Source organism: Camarhynchus parvulus, chromosome 1 (genome assembly GCF_901933205.1).
Source record: "Camarhynchus parvulus chromosome 1, STF_HiC, whole genome shotgun sequence".
In the NCBI taxonomy this organism is placed as follows: Eukaryota; Metazoa; Chordata; class Aves; order Passeriformes; family Thraupidae; genus Camarhynchus; species Camarhynchus parvulus.
In genome coordinates, this window is record NC_044571.1 from 23,892,046 (window position 1) to 23,916,063 (window position 24,018).

The 24,018-nt window shown below is 39.5% G+C and overlaps 1 protein-coding gene across 4 annotated transcripts in view; it reads left to right on the forward strand.

Annotated features, from left to right (window-relative positions):
* Positions 1-24,018, forward strand: part of MYO16 (myosin XVI) — a 358,619-nt gene that overhangs the window by 53,195 nt on the left and 281,406 nt on the right. Inside the window, exon 1 of one of the 4 annotated variants that reach the window (XM_030948447.1) lies at positions 20,419-20,707. The exons of the other annotated variants lie outside the window; for them this stretch is intronic. Within the exon in view, the coding sequence (XP_030804307.1) occupies positions 20,680-20,707 (28 nt within the window). The 5' untranslated portion in view covers positions 20,419-20,679. Of the gene's footprint in view, positions 1-20,418; positions 20,708-24,018 lie in introns of those variants that run through there. 4 annotated transcript variants of the gene reach the window in all.

Consider the following 24,018-nt stretch of genomic DNA (forward strand, 5'->3'; position numbering starts at 1 on the left):
TGAAAGTGATATAAATCTGAAAATAAGCGTGTCATCTTCTAGTTTGAACAGACTTGAGTGTTTTGTGTAAGAAAATGCCATAGGGATTCACATATTTATTATCTTGGTCAGGTAATGAGTAAGAGAAGGAAAAGCAGCAGGCCAGAGATAATTTCTAAGAGCACAATGTGACTACCAAAGTTTTTTATTTCCTCGATAGACATTAACGCTAAAAAGCTGGACTTGGGATACTTTAACAAAAATGATCGCTAGATTTTGAAAAAGAGAGAAACCCAAGCCACGTTACAGTGAAGATTTGTCCATTTTGCAGCCATCCTACAGAAAAGAATCTTTTTCCTGGGAAAAGAACCTTTGACTGTCATGCTTGTACCCTAAATGGGAGAGGAGTGGTAGTGGTAGGCTATAGTGAATTGTAGTAAAAAGGAAGAATCTGACTGTCAGACAGTTTTCTAAATTGTTTTTGTATAGTGGTCTTGGCATAATTTCCTCTTGTTCCATTGAACGAAGAAAATAAAAGTATTCTTCACACAAATAGAATTTCTTTGCCACTCTGTTATGATCTTCCATCTTTCTCACAATGCAGCAAGTTTTTCACTGGTGGAAAGCAGTGGCTGCAGAAAGGGACCTGGGGCTCCTGGTCAGTGGCAAGTTGACCATGAGTCAGCAGCGCCCTGGCAGCCAGGAGGGCCAGCCCTGTCCTGGGGGCATCAGGGACAGCATGGCCAGCTGGGCAAGGGAGGGGATTGTCCTGCTCTGCTCTGAGCTGGGGCGGCCTCACCTCAAGTGCTGTGGGCACTTTTGGGTGCTACAATATAAAAAAGACATTGAACTGTTGGAGAGTGTCCAAAGAAGGGTAACAAGAATGGTGAAGAGCCTTGAGGGGAAGCTGTGTGAGGAGCAGCTGAGGTCACTTGTTCTGCTCAGCCTGGAGGAGGCTGAGGGGAGAAGACCTCATTGCAGTTACAGCTTTCTCCTGAGGAAAAGTGCAGGGGCAGGCACTGATCTCTTCTCTGTGGTAATCAGTGACAGGACCCAAGGGAATGGTTTGGAGTTGTGTCAGGGGGGATTTAGGTTGGATATTAGAAAAAGGCTCTTCACCCAGAGGGGTGGTTGGGCACTGGAACAGTTTCCCCAGGGAAGTGGTCACAGCACCAAGCCTGACAGAGTTCAATAAGTGTTTGGACAATGCTCCCAGGCACAGGGTGTGATTCTTGGGGATGTGGCTGTACAGAGCCAGGAGTTGGACTTGATGATCCTTGAGGATCCCTTCCAACCCAGCATATTCTGTGATTCAGTGATGCTGTTAGGGATACAGTATGGATGTTTAATATAATATTTAGCTTGGATTAGATTTAATAATCCATTGGAACTTTTATTTTCCACAAAATTCTTCTAAAAAAAGGGCACATTTCAGAAGCAAGCCTTCCACAGAGGGGATAAAATTACTTAGGAATAAGATCATTTGTTCAGTTTCTGTAGGAAGCTTCAAGCCCAAGACTAAGTTTCTTGGCTCAGCCCTTGTCTTCTTATTCTCTCAGGCCACTTGCTCATTGTCATGTCTAGTGGGAGTCAGTCATGGGAGCCAGGACGTCCAGCACAGGGAATTCTTGAAACAGTGACCTGCAAGATGCCTCTGTGGGAGGGCTTTCCTGGAACTGCAGTCACTAGAGACCTCAGGATTCATGATGTGGAGGCAGTCCAGATGGCAGGACTGCCTGGAGACACTGCAGGCTTTGTTCCCTTTCAGGTCACCAGCCAAGCTGGCAGGAAACCTGGTAGGCTTTTGATAGGACTTGCCCCTCTTGCAGCCAAGTCATATATTGATCATTGCCCCGTTGTCTGTTCTGGTGTTGTGTTGTGTTTTGACCAGGAAATCTATTTTGGGACTTGAAATCCTTTCCAAAAAAAGAGGTTCCTTTATATTTGGAAGTTTCCACAAAATTTTCCGGTTTTTGTGAATTGGCATTCTACCCAAACCCTACCAGACTCCTTTTTATCCTGTTCCTAAAATGGGTATATAAATGACCATCAGCTACAGTTCTCAACAGGGAAAGGCCAATTTCAAAAACTCACTTTTGATCAATCTGGAAATTAAGCAGAAAGTAATCTCTGGATCTGCTGCTGTCTGTACAGATGTGTCTGTCTGACGTCAAAATAGTGACCTTTCCTGGTGAGGCTTCTTTCTTATGCTACCTTAAATTTTCATACGAAAACCAGCCCTCAGTTTTCTTAATTTAGCTTTCATATCTACTTTTCCCCTCCACTTCTATGTATTTATAGTGTTACACACAGGGTCACCCTTTTTTTTTTTTCTAAGACTTAACACTACTTCTACTTGAAGTTAGAGGTCGGACCTCTGGTTGTATAAACAGTCTCCAAGACATGAATTTCAGGAAAGCCATAGACTTGGGGGTTTTTTGTTTGTTGTCGTGAGTGCTAATGAAGTTTTAAAGGTGATACAGAAGTCCAGTAACTTTGGGGTTGGCCCAAATATTAAAGTGCCAGGGACTGATATTTTCCTTTTGTGAAATTGTCTTTATAGATGTGGCTTCTAGCCCAAAACCAAACCATATCTGATGCTTAGTGGTACTGTGATGGTTGCTAGAATGGATGTTGGAAATGGATTTTGTTGATTGCCAGGGGGGAAAAACACCTAACTGACACTTAACTAAAACTTGTGCTGCTGCAAAAAAAATCATGATTGGTAACATGTTTTAAACAAACTCCAGAAAGATCAATATTTGACAATGAAAATTTGTTTCTGTGAGCAAGTCCTTGCTATGCCAGAGAGATTAGCATTAAGACATTATAATTAGAATTTGTTTTGGCAGCTATATTTAAATCCATTCTTACTTCCTTCTTAATCTTTACCTTATGTATACTTTGCAATGAGGAATCAGGATTCTGTGTATTTACAGAGAATGTCTATTTATATAGACATTGTTTCTGTCTTGATTTTTATATTCCCTTTAAATAATTTGTTGCTGTCTTTTAGACCACATACAGGTCTTATCAGGATCAAGATTTACTTTCTTGCCAACATAGCCAGCAAATATTTGGATGTATAGTCTCATAAATTAGTTTATAAACCTCTTTCTAATTGGGCAGATGGACATTACTGTTTTACTTTGTTATATGTATTTTTAGGTTTTTTCAGTGGTTTGCTTTTGGGCATCCTAAAATCTCTGCAGTACTTCTTTAACCGTAACTGAGCATATTCCCCTTGGATTTATGTTTCATTACAATTTTCTGAGCAGCGTAGTGGCATGAAAGAGCTTGTGCTGCAGATTTTCCTGTCGGACTTAAAGAAAAGCATGTGGCATGTGCCTTGGAAAACTGACCAAATGCTCTAAATTCCCTCTGTGCTCTTTCTATTCATATCTTTATTGCCCTTGAGCTCAGGAGAACATCCTTCTATGAGCCCACCTGCCAACAGCTTCGCTCTGCTAAGACAGTTTTGGGTGGTCTTGGGAATGCTGAAGTAACCTTCAGAGCACCCTTCCAGAAATACTTAAACCTAGTGCAGCAGCTCTACTGATTTGGCAAGTCTCAGGCTTTGAAGAGCAAAAGCACACTCCTAGACCCTGTTCCATTTTCCTTCTTGTGGTACCTGTATTTCAGATTTTAGCAGCATCAGTCTCCCTCTGTCCTAGGAATGGATTTCCTCTACCAGACTCTGCTGGTGCTGTTTCATTTGCCAGGTTTGCCTGGTGCACAGGATCCCAGAACTTAAGAAAGGCTATGATTTAGGGCAAGTACCAGAAGGCAAAATACATTAAGTATGCCACAGCTACCATCACTGATCACCACAGAGTACAGGGCACACATTTTCATTTTCTTGATAAAATGAAGACTTTGTTCTTCCTTTTGAGATTATAACACCTTTGGGAACACATTTTCTATCATTTAACACAATAATTTCTATCTCCCTCACTGATACAATGTTACTGGTCGGGAAAGGTGATGGTAAAGGACTTGAGAAAAGTACTAAATGCCACTGCAAGATGACATCCAGACAACCAAGCTGTAACCAACCTCATTCACTCTGTCTTGCATCCTGTGTGTAAAATAATTTTAGGTGTCATTTGCAGAGACTCACATGGTCTGGAAAGGTGATTTCACAATGTGTTTCAGGTGGCTGTCACCTATACCAAGCGTAGCAAGTGGAAGAGTGTAACTGCTGTGAATGCACATAATCTGTTCCATGAAGCATGAAGGTTGTGCCCTGTGCAGATCTGGACACCAAATTGTTCATCTAACCCAATAGATCTCTATGTTCTCAGACCAAGAGTACGTTCTCCATCTCAGGAACCTTTTATCTACCTACTTAGCTACCAGTTTCCCAATCCAAGTTGTCTTTCCCCAAACCGTTTAGTCCTGTGTTAGATCTCAGCACCCTGATCTTAACATAACTTCTAATTTTATATATCCCTAATTACAGTATCTGTGCTTGCTAGGCTTGCATAATATATTAGGAGTGGAACTGTCTTCAGTAAGATGTTTGAGAAACCTTGCACTGGATCTAACACCCACTAGTCAGTGGAAACATTTTCATGACGCTTTACTTGACATTGATTCAGGCTTTTAGTAATTATGTTTTAAAACAAAATGTCTATTTAAAAATTCAATAAGCCACAAGGTTATGTTGTAGGAGTTGCTGTTTGTTTTACCAAAAAGTTAAATGTTTTCACTTTAAGACCAATTATCTAATACAATTTGTACACTGCGCAGCTGGTGTCCTGGTGATATCTCTGTCCTTTTGATTACACAGCCTGACCTTGCTCCCCTCACAACCCCAGATCTCTCATTATATCTGTGGGAATTTCACACTAGAGACTGAACACAATAAGGCCATTCTTGAATATACATTCCATTGTAATTCTTTGGCTGTAAAAATATTTTGATTAAAAAAAACAAGCAAATAAATAAGAAACTGTTTTTATAAGAGCAAATAGTGAGGATTAATTTGATCTGTAAAACAACTTCTCAAGATTTTATATGTAATACAGGCTGCACCTAATCCCCTCAGCAGTACGTGCTAGCATTCTTGCCTTATGTTTGCTATGACTTATTGGATTTAATATTATCCTGACTCCAGTCTACTGTACATAACAATTCCAGGCATGCTTTCCAAGGTAATATACTCCAAATGAAATAATTGCCCATGTATTTTCAGTATATGAACTTTTCTTTGAAATTTTTGCTGTTATTGTATATTCTAATAATAAGATAGTCTTACAGAGGAAAAAAAAAAACACAACTCCTTCACTTTTACAAAAATGGCATCCTAGAAAGTCTGAATTTAATGATCTGAGGTAGAGAATCTTTCCCAGTACATGGACCCACTATAGGCGGGATTACTCAAAAGCATTTTCTTTCCTGAAGGTCTTTTTCTAGTCTTTGCAGGCACATCTCTTTCTCTTTAATGGCCTGATCCCAGTTCTGATGAAGTGTATTGAAAACAAGTTTTCACCCATATGCCTTTTTCTCCTTTATTCTCAGAATTTTGCACATCTTTCTTTCCGTCTTAGATCTCTCCTTATGCTCTCTGAGCACCATTCATGATTCCTATCAAGAGTTGCTAATAATCTCCTAGTCAGGTAGAAAAGTCTCTCTCTGATATCATTGCCTTGTCCTTCAGATTATGAACATTTCCTTTGTTCATGTGGTAATGACTTCTATCCCATCAGATAAAACATTCTTCTTCAACACTGTAAACAACAATAATTCATGAAAGCAAATTAATTTATGCAGGTTTAAAAATATTGGTAATGTCAGACATGAGGTGAAAAGAAATAAAATGCAAATGTACTGGTTTTTATGGTGGTTTGTGTTTTTCTCCCAGTCTTTGTGAATTGAGGGGAGCTAAGCATGTGAGAAATAAGCAGAGGATGCTGGATGGAAGAGTGTCACAGACATCCTTTTCACAAAAATCCTTTCTTTAGGATTTTTTCCTTCTGGGAAGCTGAGGCCCCAGAAACAAAAGGTAAACAATAGGTTATCTGCTTCTGTGGAATGCAACAGGTCAGTTCTGGATTGGCCCAGATTGAGTGTTTGGAAATAATGGCCAATCCAGAACTGAGCTCTCTCGGACACAGTCCGAGAGAGCAAGGTTTGTTGATCATTCTTTACTTTCTATTCTTAGGTAGTTAGCAGCTTCTGGAAACTCTCCTTTTCTTTTCTTTTTAGTATAGTATAATAGATGTATATATCATAACATAATAAATCAAGCCTTCTGATCATGGAGCCCATCTCGTCTCTTCCTTCACCCCGAAAATCTTGTGACCAACCGACGACAGAAGAGTGTTGTTTCCGGAAGGAGGTGGCTTCAGCTCTACGTTTAAGAACATACAAAGCAGGCTGAGGACACTTGAAGGGCAGAGCTGAAAGTGTCAAATAAACTGAAGCAGTGTTGCTTTTGTTACCAGCTGGACTCATGCCCGGTGCTTTCTGTACAAAATGGAATATAACAAATAATCTGAACTTCATGTTATAAAATATTTTAATTTTTACAGCAATGGATAAAACATACCTAATATTTTAGATTTGTGGCAAATAAGTGATGGTGGTAATCCACTGACAGAGCTGTTTGTATATTTTATAGGAAAAGATCATATGTTGGACTCATAAAGTGACTTTTGAAATAGGAAATTATTTTTTTATTCATTTAAAAATAAAAATAATAAAGCTAGAAAATCAAGTTACACAATTTACAGGTGTTTTCTTTGATTTCATACATAAGGGATTTTGCTTAAGAACACTTGGGTGTTTAACAAACCTGTGTGTTTTCAGAAAATTAAAGCTTCTTCAAAGCTCTTCAAGTTGTTCAGATATTCAAAGATACTATTGAAGCTGATTGGAACCCCATTTTTTCTGTAAATGTATAGGTGCTTCTGCTTTTCATGTTTTGTGCATGTCCTTGTGCTTATGATTTTGATGTTTTGTGCCAAGGTTATTGTGGAGTGAGATATTCCCACTGGTGACATTTCTCATATTACTGTAAGTGTTCATACCTGCACCAGGAGGAGCTGTACCCAATTCACAGCAGTCTTCTCTATGCAGAAGTAAATAACTTTTTATTGGTCTGTGTTCTTCCTTCATGGTCAAACAGAGTAAAGGGCTTGAAGATGAATTCATTTGGTGCCTCATCCTTATGAATGGTTGTTCATATGTCTCAGGTGATTTTTTATCCAGCCTTTTCAGTGAAACATGAGGGACAGGATGGGCTGGCCACTGGGGCGGCTGCTGCCTTGCCCGGGTGTAGCCAGAGCACCTATGTGCAGAATCAGAGGGGAGGTTGCAGTGCTGTACTTAAGGGCAGAGATGTAAAACTCTCTGATGGAGCTCTGAATTCAACAGGCTCTTGGGACATCTGGGCAGGGTGGGTTGCAACACTGTGTCATACGTTAAAGTCCACTAGTATGGGAGTTCAGCTGAAGCTCTGGCAGCACGACAACAAAAGGGATCCTCCCTTGCTCTTTGGAGGCTGCAGATACTCGACTGCATGTGGCAAGGCAGAGGGACTGTAGGGGAACAACACCCAGTATCATCCCCACACCAGTAAAATTCCCCTAAATATTTCCATTGTTCCTTAAGGATAGAAGAAAAAAATTTCATTATAAATTCTGTGGAAGATGCATGAAGAGATGTGTAAGTTTCAGAGAAGGGGTGAGAAAGATTATACCACCAAAAGTTTGCTTTTCCTGTGGATCAGATCATATCCATGACATGAAAAATACCAATTATGGTAAGCGAGACAAATAATAATTAAAATAATAATTTAAAATTCCACTTAAATTCAGGGTAACTACTTTTTTTTTTTCCAGTCATGTGTCTAATACAGGAGAGAAATTTTCAGTGGATTAGCAGCATCACAATTTTTTGGTACACCTTTCCATTGCTTATGATTTATATACTAATTTCTATGATTACCAATATTTCTTCTATATGTAGCTCTCTATTATTTTTTTTCCTTTCAGCTTCTTGAAAATAATGTCCTGTTGATAATATTTGATCCCTGTAAAATGTGATTTAGTTCTTCAGTACTCCTCTTGAAATCTCCATATATTTTAAGACCATTTTCATGTAAAACTTTGATGTCAGTTATTTGTGTTGTAAAGCCAACCCTTGAAATGTAAATCTTATTTGTGAACCATCTGTCCTTCATCTCTCAGGTATAGTTAAATCATAGATCATCTGAAAAATATAAGCTTTCCTTACCTAGTTTATCAACAGAGAAGCTGCAATGCCAGAGAGTCTTTAAGCTGCCTTTCAAAACTTCAGTATTGTCATAGTTAAATTGTCTTCCTTGATGGGTTATTATTCCTTTCAGATGTAGATCTAAACAGAAACTGAAAGGAATATAGTCTAGCTCCCACACTGATTTTCTTCTTGAATACTTCATACTCTATAAAAATGAACACTGATGTTCTTTGTGGTGTTCCTACAGGGAAATAAGTACAATTGGGTCATCCAAGAGCAGTAGATGGACCATGACATTACCTATTCAAACAGTAGCCTGTGTGTATTTGCCAACAAATCCTCTCTACACAACAAACCTACTGTTTGAGCAAGTTACACAAGAGATTTTGTCCTCAGGTTTTGTTTAAGAGTTTCCTTTTGATTTATGTGTATGAATATTTATAAAAAGGCCCAAAGAGATACAGGAAATGTGCTGTAGAGATGCTCATTTTTAGAAGAGTATGTTATTAACTTAACATTGTAATCTGCAGGAATATTCCATGAATGACTTTGGGACGTAGCCACACAGTAAGCGGCCAAAACAGCTAAGCAGAAGTGTTGTGTTCCTTACCAGGGAGGAGCTGCCTCCTTCTTTGGCTAAGAGGGATACTAGGATGAAAATAAAACTAAAAACTCAGTGACATTAAACCACTGAAAGATCAGAGTGCAGGCATCAAGGTCAGGGATTTTGGAAGACTTTAAGAGACATTTTGGAAAATGAAGCTGGGACAGGAAAATGCTATTAACCTGTAGGTAATATCATGCAAAGTCAAAGACATTGTCTCAGGCTGATGCATGTTTAATCAGCATTTTCCTCACCTTACTGCTGTCAAATATCTGGTCTTCTCTCTCCCAGATTTTCACTGGAGAGAAAAAAAATCCAATCAGGATAGAAACTGCTGCTGCAGCTCCCCAGCTGTGGCACTGCTGTGCTACCAGCTCTGATCTCATTTCAGTCAGGCACAGCTCCGCCCCACCTTTTCCACCAAGGCTTTTTGCAGTCACTCAGTCTTGCCTACTCCTATGTTTCAGCCTCCCATTGCCCTAGGAGGTGCCTGGTAGGGACAGGAGTCTGCTCCTCTGTCTTTCAGCAAGATCCCCATCAAACATCATTGTCAAGGACCGATAAGCTATTACCAGTCTGCAATACACAGAGGTGCACTGTGAGCCATGGGCCTGCAGATCTCAGTTGTACCTCTCTGCCTGCCCTCCCTGTGCTGCTGCTGTGTTGGGAGTCCCTGTGTGTGGGCTGAGCCAGCACCTCAGGGCTGCTGTGTCTGACATTGCAGTGCTGGGGCAGCCCTCCCAGATTGTGTCACAGGGATGGCCAACTGGAGCTGGACTGATGGATGTGCTTGTGAGAGCCCTACAGCTGACAGCAGCTGCTCACCCTTCTCTCTGCTTTCTCTACCCTTGATGTTTTTGGAGCAGCTGGTGAGAGAGCAAAGTGAGCAGCTGTGGATTTGCCTTTCTCTTCCATTGTGTCTTACTGAGGGCATACTCACCAGGAGGACTGGAAGCAGTGCATGCACCTTGAGTGCCCTCTCATTTTCTTGCCTTCAGTTCTCTGATAGTCATCCTCATTGCTGCCAGCATTCTCTTCTATCACCATTTCTTGATATCCTGCTGATAAAAGAGGAAAAAAGAACTGTCGACTCTCCAGGACATGATCATATGAAAAAAAGCCAGAGGAGTACAATACAAACTGCCTCAAATCAGAGAACAGCTAAAACCCCCAACAGTGGTTGTTTAAAAGCTGGACTTTAAAAAGCCATAACTGGGGAGGAAAGCATTTCTTTTTCCACTGTGCAGTGTGAGGAAAATCAAGAGAAAGAAAAAGGTCTATGAAGAAGGTGGTAGCTTCCAGCTGTTTATCATTGGCTCATATGTTGGAAAAGAGTAGTAGGATCTCTGTGTTTAATAGCTGAGACAATCTGGATGCACCTTGCTCCTTTCATGCACCTGTTTCAAGGAAAGCGTTTTTGAACTCCTTGGTCTTTTCCCAGACATTGTTATTGTTTGCAATATGTCAGAGAGCACCTTGGGCAGCTGCAGGGCTCTCAGCTCACAGGTGGAGGATCGCTGGGGAGCCAGGGGCTGCAGCTCCTCTGAGGAACAATGTGAGGTAGCCATCGTGGCTTGTAGTGGTGTGCTTGCCTATGCTGGCAACTTAGGTGCTCTCAACAGAGACCTTTACCTCCTGTGTTAGTCATAATCATGCTGACTAATGTAAAGTTCTTTGACATGGGCTAGCTACCATGAGCTTGCTTTTAATTTCAGATAATTGTAAACAGAAATACAACATGCAAAATAGGTTTTAGTTTCAAATATTTATACCAAAAAAAAAGAGGAAATAACAAGCAGTAAAAATTAGCTATTAATTATTTTCTCAAAAAAGTTGAAATCTGAAAACCTTCCTTCCTTCTATCCAGTTCATTTGCTGCAGATTTCCTGAGCTGCATTGTTAAGGGCACTACTTTTTTGCCTAATGTCTCAGATTGCATTAATGAAATTGTACCAGCTTTTTTTTTGGGGTTTTGTTTCTGGTGGGGTTTTTTGTTTACTTGGGTTTTTTTTAGTTTTTTTGGTTGGTTGGTTGATTTTTTTTTGTCTCTGCAGGGGTCACAGTCAGATGTATAATTCTTTGTGGTATATTAATGTCACTTATGCAGGTTGTAGTTCCTCAACGCTCCTGAGATATGGTGTCCCTTTGGCACATCAGGAGTTGTCTTTCATATGTCCGTAGCAGCACCTTAATGCAGTAAAGAAAATCTTCACACCTGCCTTGTTACCCTCAGGCTCACTGTGAAATAATCTGTATCGAGTGAATAGTATTTGTCTATCATCCTTTATATGTATTATATGATCTTCTTAGTTAGTCTCTGAAGGACCCTGTTAACTCACTCTTTAGCTATGCAAATTTTGAAGTATTCTAAATGTGGTTGTGCATTTTAGATTGAACCTCAAAAAATTGTCTATAACTCATCTTCTGTATTTTGTATAGTATTCAAATCAAAAGGAGAAAAAAAGTGAGAAACACACATAAAAAGCATGTTAATATCACAAAGCATTTGAACTTTCCATCTTATTGTTGGTGTGCATGTGTGCTAAGCCTTTATATCTTTTCATATGTTCAAAGTACCTTTTTAAAATTTGCTTCTGATGATTTGAACACATTCTAATTTAAAACTGTGCTTAGCAAAACTCTGAATGTGTGTTACATTCAGACACTATAATTATGTTTAGCAAATGTTAATATTTTTTAGCAGATGTAATTATTTTCTCCTTAAGACATACAGAACCCAAGTCAATAAACCTATGCCAACTGAATGTTTAATTTACATAGATGGAATATCCCTAAGGATTGATAGTAAAAGGTGTTGATCATGTCTTGACTTTGGCCAAGGCAATAAGAGGTTGAACCTAGATTTGGTTAAAAAAAATCCCACTGATTTCTCTAGTCAAATAGCATTACCTACTGCTACATTGTCCTCAAATATGACAGAAATATGTTGGTAATGATAAGGAAAAGTGGTTTTGAAATGACAAAGACTTTGAGAAATGGATAAATGCGTGGTCTCCAGTTAACACCAACTGTAACAGGAGCATTTGGGAGATGTTAAGCAAATTAGTCTTGGTGTGCTATGCATAATTGCTAATTATTTTTTCCAAGATAGCTCATTTATGTCATTTTCCAATAATCTTAGGTCATTCACTTTTAAGTGTTTCACTTTGCGTCCTTTGAAGGCAGTGACAGAACCCCTGCTGGTTTTGAGGTCAAAGTCTAAGAATCAAAGAGTGGTTTACAGTCAACACCAACTTGTGTGGCTTTCTCTTCTAAGAATTTACAGCCTAGAAATAGCAATCCATGGAGATTTCAGCATAAGGTATTTTGGCTAACGGGTGAAGGAAATGATTTCTTGTGCAGTTTTCCCCTCTGCCAGGATAGCAAGGTAGTGAATGCTTCTTTTCTTTCTGAAGGAAAACTCTGCTATAAATTAAAGCAAAAAACCCAATCAAACAAAAAAGCCTTATAAATTGGTTAGGATGGCATGATTTTCCTTGCTGGATAATTCTTTTTTATAGATGTGTTTTGCCCTATTATACTTGTACATTACTTTCTCTTACCTTGTCATGTGTCTTTTGCTCTTTGAAATTAAAGGTAATTACTAGTGTATTTTCAAGAAAATAAAATTAAAATAATAACTACTTTTGTAATACAGTGTTTAATTAAAAGAGTAAGTTCATTTGAGAGCAAAGAAATAAATCTTCTGCTTGTTATGAACAGCCAGCCATTGGAGAAAAAAGCAAATGCACTCTAAGTTCCACACATGGAGAAGGAAATATACAAAGAGTATATTATCGTAAAATAGGAAAACAGTGTTTCAGTTATCTTAATTTTAACAAAATTCAGCTCAAAATGTGCTGATGGTTATTGATGCTCTAGGGGTATGTGCAGTAACTGTACAAAGGTGCCTTACTCTTTACTGGGTCATGTGTAAACCAGCTGTTTGCTGACTTGATGGCTTTGGCCTTTATTATTCATGTTTGTACAAAACACAGAGATCTGAACTGAGTACTTCATTTTTTTCTGTTTGAAGGAACTGATCATCAAGCATCTTGTGTTTATTGATTAATCCTCAGTGCTCTTCACATCATTCTTAATCTGTGTTTGGGGAATCCCCTCTTTTATTGTTCTTGATCACTGGCATCTCAACTGTGACCTGTCCACTGCTCACATGAAAGAAGTTCTTTTCCACTATCTTTCTGACTGCCTTTGTTTGTAACTTGCTTCACTGAATGCGCTTTTTTGATAATATAATTAATATTATATAGATTTATATAATTAAAATTATATAGATTTAATTCTTTCTCACTGTTGCTGGGACACTATAAATCAGTGCCTTCAGTAGTCATCTTACTATACCTCTGTTTCCTTGCTTCTTTCATATATTTTTCTTCTTTCCAAAGCAACTGCCTAGTTCTTGTTAACTTCTTATCCATTCTTTGCTAGTTTGAGAATGAGATGTAGTTCTATTATGTTCAAGCAGAGTGCAGTAGATTCTTCATCTCTCACTTGTGCAGAGTACAGTAAATCTTGCATGCCTCTCTTGTTCAGTGAGCTTATGGACTTCTCCATATCATTTTCAAGCAATAGCATGTTATCTTATGTCACGTCAAAATCTCTTAGCATCTTACCCTTTGATTTGATTATTGTTCTTATCAAGTTGGACTCTCACCTGGGCTTTGTGGTCAGGATGATGAATTCTTTACATGTTGACACAGACAAAGAAAAAAAGAGGAAATAAGTAGATATGTGCATTAGAAACTGGAGAAGGTGCAGAAGCAGAGACCACCCAGCTGCATGTTGCTACACTGTGCACATATGGCAGCACAGTAAATTCAATAAAAGTTGTGTGTAGTTTTCTGTACCTTACACCCCTTCTCTCCCATTTTCTCTGTGCTACATAAGAAAAACCTGTAAGACAAATATGCATTAACAATGTGTGCTGAGTTACATTAAGAATGAAGTGCAGAAAGGCTGGGGAAAAGAACTGGTATTATTCTGGTCTTGGTCTACAGCACGTGGTACAGCATATGGTACATGTGGTTTTGTTCTGGTAGGTTTTTTGAATGACATGGTTGGCAAATTTAAAATAATATCACTTCACCACCCCTTACAAATCTTCAACATCAATTATTTTTTTTTCCCTTTTTGGGACACTGAGTAGTAGAGTAATTTCTAAAATTTTTGAAATTACCTGCCTGTCCTCTGTGCTGTCCTACAGTCCCAGAAGGGTCTTATTCTATCACTTCTTTGGCTTTTGCAGCTGTCCAAGTTAATTTTTTCCTAAATTACAAATACCTTCTATCTCAAGGACTCCTTCTGCAGTCCTTTCAGGTTTTCCCTAATTTTACTTCAATGTCTGGGCATTTTGATGGCTGTCATGTTTTTTTGCTTATCATTTTAACATCAGTCTTGTAAGGGACTTTGCATTTATATGGCAGCAGCTTCTCTCTGCAGCAGTCTTTCATCAGATCTCTTAACAAATCTAATTTAAAAAAGCATATTCACACATTGTAATGAAGAAGTTAATTATTGAGTCAGTACTGATGCCAAACATAAGCCTAACCATATATGAGACTTTTGGGAGTTCTTGTATTTGGCCTAGTTATTGCCCCTGTTCTAGGCTCTCCCACAACAAGTGAGAGCTTCTTCATTTCATCCAGTAAAGGGACTGCTAGACAGACCTACTCACAGCCTGAAAACTGTCATTTTGGGTGTGGCAGGAAGAGAGTAAGGCTTTCAAATGGTTTCTACTGGTAATTTTGCAAACTTCAGTAGTGGGGAATAATATCCTGTGATTTTAACCTCCTGTTTTCAATACATTAAAGAACAGTTACAGATTAGTCCACCTGTATACATTCAGTTACAACAGTACAGGGGTAAGAAGAAAAAGGATTTTTTTTTCACTTTTCTCAATCTCTAGGTAGAATAATGGGAGGAAGATTGCCAGCTTCCTGAAAAAATTGATGCATTTCCAGTGAAATGGGAAAACAAGGAAAGGGTGCAAAAGTTGCAGGAAGGGAAGAGGGAAGAGAAAAATAAAGTCATCTGGTCTTCTAGAGGTCAACCATGCTGAGTGATTGAGTGATTAGATTTGATTTGTTGCTGCAATCTCTTTAGCAAACCTCACATCCATCGGACATGCAAGTTCATAGAAAAAATTATTTGGAGAAACTGCTCTTTTTGTTCTGCTGTGACTCATGTAGAGAAAATTAGTACAGAGTCCTTCTTGCTAAGTATCTACATCTGCTAGAGCTCATCCCTGCTTCCTGATAAAGCATAGAGCTACCAGATGTTATCTGAAGAGTGGCTTGTTGGCAGCTGGATAGAATGGCCAAGGTTTGATTGCTAAGCAGTATTACTTGTCATAACACATGAGCCATGTCAATATTACTCTGCATTCCACTTTTTTTGTCTGCAGTCTTAAACCCCTAAGTAGTGCAATGAAGTTGTAACATTAGAAGGAATATAACAAGCTTTGCTGCACTGAGCAAAAATGGCATAAATGGGGAGCATCTGTCATGTATTTAAAACCAGTAGTCACGGTGCTTTTCTCATTATTCAAATTGCTTTTGGATAGTTCTGCATACCTCTATCAAATCTTTCAGTTATATGTGAATTGCAAAATACTAAGATGATAAAATTATTAAATGTTCAATTGTTTGTGACACCAGGAGACACCAGAAGAGTAACAAGATATTTACATGACATGAGTACAATACAGTGTGTCAGTTCTTGACAGCAAAACCTTATTTTAAAGTGTTCTTGTTTGCTCAGTTGTTTTAGGAAGCACTTCATAGGTGCATTTCTAAGTCAAGGTCTGAGCCTCGGAAACTGAGATCTGAAAGCAGTGTCTACTCTGAGATGGTGATCCCAGATGGGTGTTTATCCTAAGAAATAGAACTATGCTAGTGATGGTTGACCTGTTCCAAGATTCTCTTTAATTAACTCTGCAATTTCATGGAATGCTGAATTTCTACAAAGAACAAAATTGGCTGTTTTCTCTCTGTAGGGAGACGGTGCAAGGAACTTTTCTAGAAGAGCTAAATAGACCTTGTTTTCTGACCTTGACTCTATTTTATCCATATTTTTGCTGAGCTGGACAAAATCAAATACGTTAAGTGTTTTATCACCAGATTTAGTACCAGCTCAGTCTTTGTCCCCAGCTCAAAAGCATTTGTGCCTTTTTGTAGACTTGAACACTGGTGTAGTCTTTAGAGAACCACTGGAGGTGTGATTGAAAACCTGCCAATGCTGCCTTTACTTTAGAGAAAGTAGGTATACAATTATGCATCACACTGCAACATACAATGCCATCAGAGCCTGTCTATGTATAATTCCATAGTTTATATGGTCAGATTGTAAGTGTTGTTTATATATTTTTTCTCTTTTGAATTTTTGGTGTAGTTCAGTCAGGAGAGAATACCTAACATGGCTGATATCCCTTTCTTGTGAATAAACAAATTGTATGATTTCTTTTGTAAAATCACTGACAATGAAGTATTCCCTCCTTCAGACTCATTCCAAAAAATGAAGTCTTTCTTTTTTTTTTTCTTACACTTGAAATCTTTGTTTATGTCATGGACAACCCACCACCATGGTTTCTTCTCTGTTCTTCCTCTTCTCTCCAACCTAGAAAAAGAGTGCACTGGAAATAATGTCTTTCCAGAAGGTGAAACAGATTTTGACTTCTTAAGTATTCCTATTGTGGCTCCCTTTTACCTCAAGTTTAGTTGCCCCTTCTCCTGAAGGTTCATCCTGTCTCTGCATTTGCAATTATCTATTCTTAATTCTCTTTGCTGCTGCCCTTCAATATGTCAGAACTTCTTGCTGATAGCAATATACATTGCTTTCCATGTTTTCTTTCCTTTATGCTTTCACTTCTGTTGTCATTATATTGCAAGAGTTCTATCATCGTTACATTGCAAGGGTTGCATATTGCTAGAGTTTCATACCTCCCTGATGTTTCTCATAGGCAGCTCCTCTGGGCACTGACTCTTCCTTATCCTTGCAGTAGCCAGCTGACTCTAATTCACCCTGAGCCAACCAATCCACTCTTTTATATCACTCTTCTTACTGGCTACAGGTGTGGCCTGTAAAAATCAGGCCTGCTCATAAGCTTTAATAATTAACCCAGCTGCAACTCTTTATGGGATAAGATTACTTTCTATACTACCTTTATTCTATCCCCCTACACACTTCTTTTTCAAAACCCATTAATGATAATTACCCACATAATAAAACGAGTTATGTTACAAAATTAAAAAAAAAACAAACCAACACAGTTTTCTAAAATAAAAAGCCTGTTGAGGTTGCCATCTGCCAGGTGCCACCTCTCAAAAAGTTTGTGCCTTTTTTCCATTCATTATTCACACTTTACTTGAGTAACTGGCCATATATTTCTGGCATACAGGCTCCTGGAGAATGGGAAAGGGCACAGTGCCCTGCTGCAGCCGCGTAGATGCTGCTCATGGACTTGATTAGAGCAACAGTCCTACTGAAGGGCACAGACCCAAGCTATGGTGTAGCAGTGCAACCCTCCTTTGTCAAACAGTCCGACATTCTTCCCCAATGACATAGACCAGCACACGTTAGGAGAGAAGAAATCAGAGCATATAGAGAACAGCTCTGCTCCCAGTTTGTCTGATGCAAATATCAAGTCAACAGCTTGCTGCATTCAAGAGTTTGTCCTGTACCTAAATGCTCTCTGTAAAGGATGTAGAATCATGGAACATTTTGGATTGGAAGGGACCTTTAAATTCATCTAATCCTCTTCTGCAATGAGCAGTGTCATCTTCAACTCGATCAGGCTACTCAGAGCCCGGTCTGTCCTGACCTTGAATGTTTCCAGGGTTGGGGGTCTCATAAGGGCAGAGGAGAGGGGCAGGTTCACCTCTCTTGACCTGCCATACTTTTTTTGAAGCAGCCCAGTGTAGCATCCCATGAACTCTCTTCCCTTGGTCAATTCCCAAGCCCTCAGCCCTGGAAACAACAGTAACTACTCACCATAGAGTTACCCCTCCCGGGGGAAAACCAGATTCTCCCATGGACTTGTGTCACAACTTCCTTTAGTTTCTCCTTCCCCTGTCCCTGGCTTGGCATCCCGGGTGGCCCCCCCTCCCCTGGAGGCCAGTCTCCCCTGCCCAGCCCTCAGCTCTGCCCCCCACCCCTTCCCCTTAAACTGCCTGCTCCACCTGGTTCCCTGCTCTTTCTAGCCAGGTTACCCTTCAGCTACTGTGTTGCTCCGCTGGAATAAAACCTTGCAAAAGAGCCTTTCTTGCCTCTATTGCTGAGCCAGCTGTGGTGAGTGTTGAGTGGAGGTTTGACTGCATTCCCTGAATGTTCACTCAGCTTGCTTTTCGGCAGGAGAGGCTTGTTGGGGACAAGAGATAGGCAGCAGCACCTACCATTCTAACACTTGCACTTTTAGCCCAGGACACAGTTGGCTTTCTGGGCTGCAAGCACACTAACTCCCAGTCTTTCTCAGCAGGGCTGCTCCCAGTCCCTTCATCCCTCAGACTGTATTGATACTAGGGGCTGCCTCAATGCAGGCGCAGGATCTTGAGCTTAGCATTGTGGAATTCTCTCCCTCATTCCTTGCAGGATAGAGGATGTAGTCTAGCCTGTCACATAAATTCTACCAAATTCCACCATCGTAAATTTTTACTATGGCAATTCAATACATAATCACATACATTACAATCTAAAATGAGACAGATCCAAATACTTTTTCTTCACATTCTGTTCAAGCCAAAATCAGGTCCTTTTTCTTCCTTTCACGTCTGTCTGCTGAAAAGCATCATTTGTCCATTTCTCTCACTCACCATTGTTTACTAAGGTGCTCCTGGTTTTAACCAGTGTGAGATGGTGAAGTGTGAGGTTATTAGACACGGCAGCCTGTTTGCCTGATGGTGCCACCAGAGATGAACCTGTCAGGAATGTCTCCACCAAAAAGTATTGCTCAAAGGCCTTTTTGTCAGATTACTTGACACTTGCTCATGAACTATGACTAACATTGCCTCTTAAAACACTCTGCATGTTTATTTTATAAGCCATATGGCCCAAACCGGCCTAGTGTTGTATAGGTGTGAAAGACAGTCTGAATAGATTTAATTACTTTGGACTTCTGAGCTTTACAGCAAAAAAGTTTCCATGGTAATGTAATTACTGTATTGTGTTTTATATAATTTATCCCTATGTCCCCCTGGTTATTTCTTGATTTTTTTCATTTTCATGTGGAAAACTATGTTTTCAGGGAGAAAACCAAAACACCTAAATAATTAGTGCTGCAAAAGTATTGCTGTGCATATTTAACTTAAAACCAGATGTGAAATATGTGGCTATTAGGAGCTGAGAGATTTCACCTAAAGGTTTTGCTAATGGATCACTGGAAGCCTGTGAATATATATCTTTCTGCTCTTGTGGGAACTTTGCAGAATAGTTAATAGAATCTGAATTAGTGATCCTCACTAATTAGTTAGACCCTTTTTCCTTTGTAGTCCTTTTAACACTTTGTAGCTGTTAAAATGTTATGTTGACAAAATAGTAGGTGAGAACCCTTTCAGATGAATAAAAGATTTAAACATGGTTGGGCTATCAGTTTTCCTTTACAAGAGCTCTCACTCCAGTGAAGTGTTGGCTGCGGCAAGCATGATGCATGGTAAGCAAATCGAGGTCTTCACTGAGTACAATTTTCTTAAATTATTTTTTGATACTATAAAAATATTTTACTGCAGTTCTGCTGTAGGTTTCTCACAGAAGTAGTAGCCAAATTCATGGATAACTGTTCCTGGCAAAGTAATGCAGAAATTGTTCTCAGAGGATGCTGCAGCCTGGGTGTTTAAAATACAATGCAGGTCTGCCTTTTGTGTGCCCTTAATCTGAAACTGGGTAATGCGTCAGTGTACATTGACTTGTTATTCTACAGTGTGATAAATAATTGTATGGACTTGTTCCTAGTGATGCATTTTCTTAGGCTTTTTCTCTTACAATCGGTGATTTAAATGTCATTAGATAACATGCGCATAATCATGGTACAAACCATGCAGAGCTTGCAGTTTTTGTCTCCTGACATAAATGTTCCATCTGTGAAAAAGATGCATTGCAATACAAAGAAATGATAGAACAGGAACATACCAAGAAATGTACACACAAGCATGTTTTTAGCTCAATGTGAATTAATCCATGCATAAACCATGAGACTCTGAAGATGGCTGTAAGCTCTATCCTGATTTTTTACCTTACAATATACTGAAAAATGATCTGTGATGCTAAAAGATGGTTATTCTTGGAAACCTATATCAATTTCCTATTCACACAGCAACTGGTGGCAACTAAAAATAATCCTGGTTTAGTACTAGCTAAAAATCTGGTCGCATTTGGCACACGAACAACATGCACAAATAAAATTTAAGATCCCCTGTTCTGCTATTTCATTCGAGCCCACTCATCAAGCTTAGTTTGCTGCCATTTGAAAGCTATTGAAAAGCCATTAACTGGCAGGACTGTGAAAGCCGCAGTGCAGCAGCACACCTCAGTGCTGGAAGAATGTGGCTGCAAGTGCACACCAATTAAATCTTTCTATTCCTGGGGATGTGGGATTAGGAGCGCTGTCAATCAATTATGCTACAATAGCACGTGCAGTAGTCATGGTTCAAGACGCACAGAGGTTTATCGTAACTCCAGCAGCCGGGTGAGGGTGACTTGGAAGCCTCTGCAAGATCCTGGAACAGAAACTGCGCTGAATAATGTATTCTGAGGTGTACTGGATACCTGAGGAAGGGCTTTAAATAATGCATTTTCTGGGCATGACAGTTGTAGCAGAAGAGAATGCTGAAACCTGTAGCGAGACTACAGCCTGAGATGAAAGAATGTCTCATTACCATTTTATCAAATGCTGTAAGTATCAAAATGGTTATTTTGCTTTTAAAACTGTCTTTATTTTCTGAGGTGTGTCTTTTCATTACATATGCAAAAAGTCGAATGCAGATGCTGCATGATGTCAACATAGTAGTGGGGAAGGGGAGTTGTTACTTTGCATGTGAATATACAGGCAGAGCCCAGTGTTTCTTTCTCTCCTCTGTTCAGAGATAACTTCATTGTGTGTGTAATAATGCTCTCATTCTGAACTTCATAATGATCAGCTTTTAAAACTTTTGTTTAAATCAATCACCAAAGAATGTAATGTCCGAAAAGAAGAAACGTCATTGACAGCATTATGTTAAGGACGCCTTTAAGGACAACCTTGGAACATGGCTCTTACACTTTGCAAGGATATACGAATGAGAATAGCTTTATAACTGCCAGCCCAGCTCATCATCTACTGTAGATCAAATGCTTATATCCCCTCCTTGTCAGAATATTTAGCTATTTGGTGTGACAGACTTAAAAAAATAACAATGAACTTTTAACCTTGAATCATGCAAGCTTCCCTCCTTAAAGACATCCTGAAATTGGGATCTATGCTAAATGTATTTGATTCATTGCAGAGGAAATTCCTAACAGCTTTTTTTTTTTTCAAGGTTGCTTGTTTTCTAGCTGCACATTTTTCAGTCTTATAGGATTTGCCTTTGAAAGCATACAGGGTCTGAGTGGAAATTGCTGGGTTTACACCAGAGAAATGAATTATTCTTTAAATACTTGTTTTGAATAGCCAGCAGTAGTTCAATAGCCATAGATATTTTTTTACTGAAGGACTTAGAAAACTTCAGACTTTAGTGATTATGGCACAGTTTTTACATGTCAAATAGCAGACTGCTGTAGAAGGTTTTTCTCTGTAGATCATGGTCTCTGATGACTTAAGTGTACCAAGGACACTTTGAAACTATTTTAAAAACACTGTGTTATAGTTAATAAACAAGTAATGTGGTTCTTTGTTGTCTTAATATGAAATTAAGGTGCCCTGGAAGTATTTTAGTAATTCAAGTAAAAATGATTTATATGGGTTTCCTCTTGTCTGCATTGAATGGGACTGGTGTATGGACTGCTTTTAATACTACTGGGAGCTACAATTCCCTGCTCATGCAGAGAAGCAGAGATTAGTTTGACTGCACAGTTTCAGAGGTGCATTCTAGGGATAAATCTTTGAGCTTGTACTGAGATTTGATAAATGCAAATGAGGAATTTGCAATGTAATTACCTTGAAGATGTCAAAAAAGTATTGTTTGGTTTTTATTCACTTTAAAATTACTCTTACAGTGAAATTGTAGCAAATCTAGATAGGCATGTGAAAGTCAATAGTATATGAAATAAGTAACTCTTCAATGAAACTACAGGAAAGATATGAGGATGACCCTGAGGTTCTTCTGTTAAAAGGAAGCAAATGATGACTAATTGGGATGTTCATTGCATTGATTGCAGAGATGAAGGACTAAAACATAGCAGAGGGAAAGGTGAATGCACAGCATCAATTTTGTCAATAATATTTGTTTCCTGTTTTTCAGATTTGGAGTTTTGATTAGTGAATTCTCAGTAGATTGGGATGGTTTACCACATAGCTCTTTTCTTTCCAAATAGTGTCCTTTAGGAGACAACGGATGCTTGCTGGAGCCTGACAGGAGTTTTTTTCACTGCCCATGCTTCTCAGAATTGGCAGAAGCGCTTCCATTTCCACCTGTAATTAGTGAAGGAGAAGCACTTCCTCTGCAATGCTCCCCTGAGCATTATTATCTGACTTCACATGCCAATATGTTGCAGATATTTGTGTTTGGCAGACAGCTGGGACCAAAGATGGGCCAGGGCTGCGTGCGCAGTTGCAGCACCGGCAGTGCTCTGAGATGTGCTGAGAACAGCTGAATCTCACAGTGCTTGGAACGTGACTCTTCACACTCCACTTTGCTTTTAACTCATTTCACCAATGATTTCTGTGTCAGAGAGAAAAGAAACTGATCCAGAGGAAGCGTGGTGGCAGAGCACTGTCTCTTGGACTACTTTGGGTAGAGAGGAAATATCTAAAAGGCACAAATTAATGACACTTAAAAGCTGGTGTTTTATGAACTACGGTGTTATGTACCTGGCTTTTGTATATGTTTGCATCTTGGTTTTTTTTAATCTTTGCAGAAGTTCGGTGTGGGAATCTGAGCTGAGAAGGGCTATAGCTTTTCTCCGATGATGTTAGTACAATTTTAATAATATTCTTTCATTTTTTCATGGCATTGCTCCCATTAGAAGGCTGTGAAAATCAGATATACTTCACCATATAAGTCACCATCTAGTCACAGGCATTTTCTGTCTGGAAAGCTCCAGCTTTGAGAGCTCTTCAGTCCACCTCAGACTCATAAAATCATTTATGTTGGAAAAGACCTCTAAGACCATGGAGTCCAGCCATTATACTAGCACTGCCATATCCACCACTAAACCGCAGCCCCAAGCACCATATCTACATGTTTTTTGAACAGTTCCAGGGATTGCAATTTGACCAATTCCCTGGGCAGACTGTTCCAGTGTTGGCCACACTTTCAGTGAAGTAATTTTTTCCTAATAGCCGATCTAAACCTCCTCTGGCACAACTTGAGGCCATTTCTTCCTGTCCTATCTCTTGTTACCTGGGAGAGGAGACTCATTTAAGACAATTGCAGAGAGTGATAAGGTGTCCCCTGGGCATCCTTTTCTCCAAGTTAGACACCTCCAGCTCCCTCAGCTGATCCTCGTAACACTTGTGCTCCTGACCCTTCTCCAGCTCTGTTGCCATTCTCTGGATACTCCCTCCTGCTCTGAGCAGGGGTAGCTGTGTGGTCAAACCAGATTTTCTGGGGCCATGCCCAGTGAGGTCTTTCATCCCAGTAATACTCTGGAAGTGTGCCTGCTGCAGCCATCATGTTGTCTTTAGCTGGCACCTGCAGCATTTAACACTAAGCTGAATGAGTGTCTGCCTGCTGGAGCAGCTCATGTTGTCACTACTCGTGCCCATCTCCTTTTTGCAGCCAAGTATTGCTGCTGCTCTGAGCTGTCCCTGTCTGTGCTGGTAGCTTATCCTTGGCAATCTGTGAGTGTGAATATTTAGAAAAGAGAACAGTGGTTTGTAGGAGAGTATCACATATTATCTGCCAGCTGCAGGGTACCATTTTATCTTGATGATTTGTGTGACAGATTGTACAAATGAATGTAATTTTGCAAATTAGGCAGCACCTTGCTGCTGTCTTCTGTCCCTTTTATATCTAGTTATGATATAAATATCATCATTTACATGTTATGGCAGTGGTTTTCTACCT